We start from the raw sequence: 7401 nt of genomic DNA on the forward strand, positions 1-7401 counted from the left end.
CAGGGCTATGGCAGTCCCAATAGTTACCTGTCCCCGTTAATTTTTAAACATATACTACTTTATACAATCAAAACAATTGAACAGTAATCTGTAACTGTTTTAATACCTGTAAATAAATCTACACACACTCCAGGATGACATTTTTGGAGATGTCATAACAAATGAAGATCCTGTTCTTGCCCTGCTGACAACTGTAATGTGGTCTATAAAGCATGTTCCCTAAATAATTTAACATCACCCTTCAAGATGCTATTAAAAATAAATGTTATTCCACCCGAATAGACACTTATGAGGGACATTGGTTCACAAATAAATCCCCAAAAGCCTGAAGGATAAAGGTATAGGGATTACAGCAAGATTTAGTTGTTAAAAATCATAATCACACTATTTAAAAAAGTTGAATGCCTTTATATTACTGCATTAGAAAAGAGGAAAAGCAGTAAGACATTGCTGGCAGCAATAGCATATCAGATGAAGTGAAAATAAGAGAATGAACATACCCTATACAATTCATTCAGCTTTTATGTGGCTGCTTAATAGGCAATAGCTGTAGAAATGAATATTTATATAAGCCATCTGCTGATAGGTTTCCTACTTTTCTAGAAATACAGAGAACAAGTACTTAAAGTTTCAAAAATATAGATCTGGAAGCTTATTGCCTAATAACCACTTCCAATGAAGTGTTACCAACGTTAGATTAACTAATAATTTTCATAAAGTCATTTGAAGCTACCACCTGGGAAAATCAGGCAGACCGACCTTATTCCATACTTCCAACACCATTCATCTAGTAATAAATTGTTGAAGAAAGCTCAGAGATTAGTTTTTACTCCTTCTTGAGCATCAACAGAATTATTTACTGAGCTCCCATCAGTGTAAACCAACTGAAGAAAACAGTAAGGTTACATGGGTATAAGTGAGGGCAATATTTATCCTACAGTAGCTTTACTGCTGGTAATATATGAGAAAGAAAGAAAACCAAGCTTATATCTCAGATGGCAGGTGGAGGTTGTTGAACAGGCAGAGAGTAAAGCTCCCATACTTGTTCGTAAAATAAGCACATCTGGTCATCTAGAGACAAAACACAGAACCCACACTGACATTTGTACAGGGCCAGTTTTCCCAACAGAACCGCAATTTAAAGGTTTGTAAGTAGAATTGATTAGTTTCAGAAGTGAACAAATGGTGTAACACTAAACATAAGAAATACATGATGGACTCCCTCTTAGGTATTGGGTACTAGCAGCTTACTTACTAGGCACCTATGAAGAACACCATACAATAACAACACGAGTGTGTTAGTCACATTTTGCTTTTAAGATTTTTCTGCTTTTTAAGAAAATAACTGTTAGCCCCACGGTGACTTGTGTTGTATGCACTCAAATTTACATAATGCTCTTGTTAGCTGTTCCTCTTTACAACAAAGAGATAAAGTAAAATTGCTTCGTTTATTAAAGCAACCAGTCCTTTAATTCTATTAAATTGTTTAATTCTGTTAAATCAGTAGCTGTGGCTTCTAAATCCTGCTGACTTTACACTTCCACATTCACTAGTAAAGGCACTCACTCTCTTCCACACTCAGCTTTGGGTTTTGTCTAGGATTCCTATAGAAATAGACAGTTTCTCTCTAAGAAAGGCACTTGTAGAAAGATGTCATGCCAGTGACATGTGATGGGTAGGATAACTAATTATAATAGGATCACTAATTATTTTAACAGACTTATAGAAAAATAGACAATTTAACAACTTAAAAAAGTTATCTTTTTTGCATTCTGTGCTTAAAGTGCATCATCGTCGTCATCATCTTCCTTTGCAATGAAGTGCAGCTTTCTAAGTTCCCGCCTGCTCATTGTGGGGCACGCGACTGCAGCTGCTGGGAGGTCCTTTAAGAAAGAGAATTTATTAACAAAAGCCAGCTGCTGTAGCAACCAAACAGCCCTTCCATACAGACATTTCACATTACTATATACAGGTTCCACAACTGGTATATGCTAGACATTAACATATCCCTACTACAGCTGACTGTGTTCACATAGATCTTAAGTATAAGCAGAAGCAGTCTGAGGTGAGCCTACTGAAACTACTCATGTGAGCTCATGCTAAGAGCAAAAAAAATCTGCCTTAGCGTGTGGTGCTTGCTTTCTTTTTTAATACTTGGGGGGGGGGGGGGGGGAATTATTGGGATAAATGCTCTACAAACAAATCCACACATTACCCCGTATGATGGTTAAGTATTATTCCTCATTAAACAGCTGGGGAAAAAAAGATTATGTCTTGTCCAAAATTACAATGCGTCAGTGGTGGATCTGGGAAAAGATCTCAGAATCCTGTCCCATACTCAATCCATTAGTAGAGCTGGTGGGAAATTTCTGTTCTGTGGGAAAATTCTCAAAAATCCTGATTCAGAAACATTATTTTGCAAGGGAAAAATGTTTAGTTTTGGTTGTTACATTAGAATATGAAAGATGATCTTATTTATTATATTATTAAAATATAATAAGTCAAAAATTTGACATTATTGAAATGAAACATTTTACCTTATCAAAACAAAATGATAAAGCTGAAAAAACATTTAGACATTTTCCTTTCAAAATCAAAGTTCCTGCGAAATGTTTCAATTTAGATGAAACTGCTTTTTTTTTTTTTTTTTTTTTAAAAACAGCAAACTGTTCAGTTGAAAGATTTTCAGCCAGATGTATCCAATAGCTCAGGATGTTTCTCTAATAGATTGTCAATACTGGTCAAATTTGCTTCAAGTTTTGGCACCACTCTAACATTCTTTGGACATATAGACTAAAAGCTAGAAAGGAGTTCATAAGAGCAAAATTAAAACAACAACAAAAACACACTTCAAAGTTTTATTCTTCTAACCTGCATGAACTCCATATTTCCAAAGAATCGGTCCACTGGCATTGGCTGGTTACTGTCCTCATCTAAGAAAGCACTATTATCCAATTGTATTGGTTTCTTCTGGAGATCCACAGTCTCCAGCCCAGACTCATCTGAAAACGCAGTTCCACAGCTGCTCTCCTCTTCCACATTTGGGATATGGTTTTGCAGGAAAGTTTCATCTTCCTCTTTCTTTGGTGGGCAGCTATTTCCCTTCAGTGCAGATGGTTTTATGGAAACATCATCATCATTCCCCTGTATCTCTTCATTAATCTTTGGAGCACTTCTGCTTTTACTCTGTAAAGGCTTCATATTGGGGTCAACTGAATCTCCCAAATGTTGATCCTCATCAGACGTTTCCGTTGGTTCTTTCAGAAGAGGAACACTTCCATTTCCAGATACAAGTTCTTGTAACTCCAGTTTCACTAGACTGTTTTTTTCACATTTTAGCCTCTTTGAAGGGCGTCTGTCAGTTGCTTTGTGTGAAGAAGCCTATCACAAAGAAAGAAGATGTAAGGTCTACTTCAAACAAACTTCACTAGACAACATTGGTGACAGGCTGGATATGAAGCTGAACGGCTTAATGAAGTGAGCACTGGGTGTTTTTTAGGGGGCTGCAGTTTGACCCAAAGCTACATGCCTAAGGAAAGTTGATTTTATGATAAACAGTGGGTTTAAAATTTGACTCAATTACATTTCACAAAATTACAAACAAACAATTACCATTTGGAATCCTCTTCCCATGGAAAGCACAGAACTAATGTAGCATGTAGATAATCACCCATCATATTTTTCACAATATTCTTCTTGATAGTTACCATAACAAAATTAACTTTATACACTTTAAATTATGAGATCGCTATTATATAGGAATTCACAAGACATACATACACACATGGTTTACCACAGTGCACTTTATGCTGTGAACAACAAATCTGGAAAACTGACTCCACAGTGTATAAACTTGTTCCCTTGACTGTGTTTTTTGCATGGCCATATAATCAAATAATGTAAATATAGTGAATTTGAAAAAAATAAATTCTTTAACAAATTCTCAAGCTAAATCTATCACACTGGTAGCTCATTTTATAGCTGTTTATAATTAGATGCAAAAAAAACCCCCTTCCTTGCAGTGTTTAAACAGATTTTAAACCTCAGAAGAATTGTGGTTCCCACAGCAGCCATAAGTAGGCCACATTGCACATATATTAACATTAAAACCCTATACAGACCCTATACAGAAAGTAAGTGATAATGATTGCTGGGGAGGGCACATTTCCTAGTAATTAGTGACTTGCTGAAGGAATGGAGTCATTAACCTCACCAAGCTTATGCTCCCTATACTTCTGTTAGTCTCAAAGGTGCCACAGGACCCTCTGTTGCTATTAACCTCACCAGTCATTAATCGATCAGAAAATGCCTTAACTATTCATTATTGCCATTATTAACCATGAAACTATAAGTTTAAGGAAAAATAAGTTACCACTTTATAAACTGCAAGATAAAACTGCATATTATTATAGTTTTTTTGTTTTTTTTTTTAAATATACAGAACAGGTTAAATGCCAGTACAGTAGCCAACAGGAAGGCAGAATTTCACTTCCAGTGTGTTCCACTATAGAATGCTGTTGTTCCTTAGAACCATTTCCAAGGTTTTATGATACAAAACTTGGACAATTCAACCTTAGTATAGACATAATATGCAAAAAACTTGTTTTTAGAGTGAAAAGAAAAAGGTGCCAGTGCATTTATTTGCATGTATGCACTGCTGGTTGCATGTTTAGAAAAAACATACACCACGGCCACCCTGATATCCTGAAATAACAACCTGAGGAATCAGAATTACTTATTTCTGATCTGGAGTACCTCAAATTACTGATACATCCACAATAACAAGCAGAAATGAATGTTCCATATGTCAATATATTAAATGTTCATCGCTATATTTATTTATATAGCTAATAAAGGCATGTACGTTATGCATGTTTATTTCCATCTCCCTTGCTCTTGGGATAATCGTGTACATTAACTAAAGTTTAGCTGTAGCCATGTCAGTCCCAGGATGTTGAAGAGACAAGGTGGGTAAGGTAATATCTTTTATGGGACCAATTTCTGTTGAATGGTCCCTTACCATTTAGCTGTGACACTCTAGAGCAGGAATCGGCAACTTTTGGCACGCGGCCTGCCAGGGAAAGCCACTGACAGGCCGGGCCAGTTTGTTTACCTGCCATGTCCACAGCTTTTGCTGATCGCAGCTCCCACTGGCCGCGGTTCGCTGTCCAAGGCCAATGGGGGCTGCGGGAAGGGCGGCCAGCACATCCCTTGGCCCATGCCGCTTCCTGCAGCCCCCATTGGCCTGGGACAGTGAACGGCAGTCAGTGGGAGCTGCGATCGGCCGAACCTGCGAATGTGGCAGGTAAACAAACTGGCTCGGCCTGCCAGGGGCTTACCCTGGCGGGCCGTGGGCCAAAGGTTGCTGATCCCTGCTCTAGAGTACCTTTCCCAGACCTGAAGAAGAGCTGTGTGTGGCTCAAAAGCTAGTCCCTCTCACTAACAGAAGTTGGTCCAATAAAAGATATTATTACAGAGACAAAGGGAGTGAAGGAACTAAAAACATATTTTGCACAACATATTATTTTCATGGCCTTAATAAAAGTCAAAACATCCCCTATATCATATTCCAAAACAGCTCATTGCAAAATGAATTTACGTAACATTTTAAAAACATTTCAGAAAGAGTGAAAGTCACAGGTTTTTCCTACCAGACACACTGTTTTAGTAGATTTGCAAAGATCAACCTCTTGATGAGATGAAGACTGGGTTGCTGCGTTGTTTCCAGCCTTCTGGCGTGCTGAAGATGGCACTCCATCTGCAAGCTAAACCAGATGCAATTTTACAATGCAGAAAGGATGTGGGGGGTCTTGTTAAATCTTTAGCGGTAGAAGCATCCATCCGAGCAACAAGGACTCTCCTAAAGTATCACGGTGTGCACCCAAACGATCGTGACACAGATCCCACAGGAATGCAGGGCAGATCGCTTAGGCAGAATCCGCTCTCCATTACGTTAGGCAGGAGGTTCGACTCCTTAGCACCTGGGAGAAGTTCGCACCCGAACTCGAAAGTGGTTAGGATTAGCATGAGAGATCGGGACAGGAACAAGGCGGCTTCTGCGGTGAGGGAGGCAGAGGGGCCACAAAACCGCAGCGCCACAGACCAGCTTTAATCTCTGCCCAGCATCCCCAGCAGCCGCTCCCATCAGGGGAGAATGTGGGGATGCTCTGGGGAGCAGTCTAGGGGCCACTGTGGGGGGATGCTGGTTGGAGGACAGTATGTGGGGGTACTCTGTGGGGGCTCTGTGGGGGGTTACTGGTTGGGGAGGCAGTCTGGGGGAGCGCTGGTTGGGGGGCAGTCTGTGGGGATAAAGGGTGCCGGGGGGGGGGCGCTGGTTGGGGGCAGTTTGTGGGGGGAGGCGCTGGTTGGGGGGCAGTCTGTGGGGGCGCTGGTGGCACTGGTTGGGGCAGTCTGTGGGGATAAAGGGTGCCCGGGGGGGGGCGCTGGTTGGGGGGCAGTCTGTGGGGGGAGGCGCTGGTTGGGGGGCAGTCTGTGGGGATAAAGGGTGCCCGGGGGGGGGGCGCTGGTTGGGGGGCAGTCTGTGGGGGGAGGCGCTGGTTGGGGGGCAGTCTGTGGGGGGAGGCGCTGGTTAGGGGGCAGTCTGTGGGGGGAGGCGCTGGTTAGGGGCAGTCTGTGGGGATAAAGGGCGCACTGGGGGGGGACACTGGTTAGGGGGCAGTGGGGGGGCGCACTGTGGGGAATGGTGGGGCGCTCGGGGGAGGCTTTGACCGTGTAGCCCCCACCCCAGGGGAGCGTGACTGGCCCGGCCAGAGCAGGTGCGGTGCGGGCCGGGCTTGGGCTCCTCACCTTTCGGGTCCTCATAAGACGCCCAGGAGGGGACGGCTCTGTCCGGGCGCCCCCAGCTCCAGCCGCCTTCCCCTCCCCGGCCGGCGCCCCGCCGCTTCCGCGACGAGCTCGGACGTCGCCCACCCTCGCGCACACGACACTACGCCACGCACGGAGCGGCCGCCATCTTTGTGATGGGCATTCTGGAAACTGGCGGGCGGCGAAGGGCGGGGGGAGAAAGACAAAGAGCAGGCGCCATCTTTGTGAGGGGCGCTTAGCGCACGGGGAGGGGGAAGAGTTCAGACGCCATCTTTCTGAGGGGCACAATAGGGGCGGGGCGAACACAACCGCCATCTTTGTGAAGGGCACAGCCCTCCTGAGCGCGTGGGAGCTCTGTATAATAAGCAGGCTGGGCAGAATGCAATGTTTTGTGTAAGGGGGGGAGAAGGGGGGGGGTCGTGTTGCTGTTCAGTTTAAAGCATTTTCTTCTTTTATATCGATTTAAGTTTTCACAGTTGCATAAAATTGGGGGTTTTCCAATTCCTATAGATTTGTCAGTTGCCCACAACTGGGGCCAGAGGATAGTCAATACAGTCCAGGCTGAGATTCAAGAAG

General features: G+C 43.0%; 1 protein-coding gene across 1 annotated transcript; it reads right to left on the reverse strand.

Moving 5' to 3' along the window:
* Positions 1-84: 84 nt before the first annotated feature.
* On the reverse strand, positions 85-6960 carry C19H1orf174 (chromosome 19 C1orf174 homolog). Its single transcript, XM_054008853.1, has 4 exons — positions 6808-6960; positions 5652-5765; positions 2872-3381; positions 85-1883 (listed from the first exon to the last, which is right to left on the reverse strand). Exons 1-4 carry the CDS (start codon positions 6820-6822, stop codon positions 1779-1781), a joined length of 744 nt encoding a protein of 247 aa, XP_053864828.1. The 5' UTR covers positions 6823-6960; the 3' UTR covers positions 85-1778.
* Positions 6961-7401: the final 441 nt, after the last annotated feature.

This window comes from Malaclemys terrapin, chromosome 19 (assembly GCF_027887155.1).
Source record: "Malaclemys terrapin pileata isolate rMalTer1 chromosome 19, rMalTer1.hap1, whole genome shotgun sequence".
Lineage (NCBI taxonomy): Eukaryota > Metazoa > Chordata > Testudines > Emydidae > Malaclemys > Malaclemys terrapin.

What these genes read in the sequence shown, in the direction of transcription:
- C19H1orf174 (XM_054008853.1), bottom strand. An exon ending in CTACTAAAACAGTGTGTCTG is followed by an intron (nt 3,382 to 5,651) that starts GTAGGAAAAACC and finishes TCTTTGTGATAG; the next exon opens with GCTTCTTCACACAAAGCAAC. An exon ending in GAAATATGGAGTTCATGCAG is followed by an intron (nt 1,884 to 2,871) that starts GTTAGAAGAATA and finishes TCTTTCTTAAAG; the next exon opens with GACCTCCCAGCAGCTGCAGT.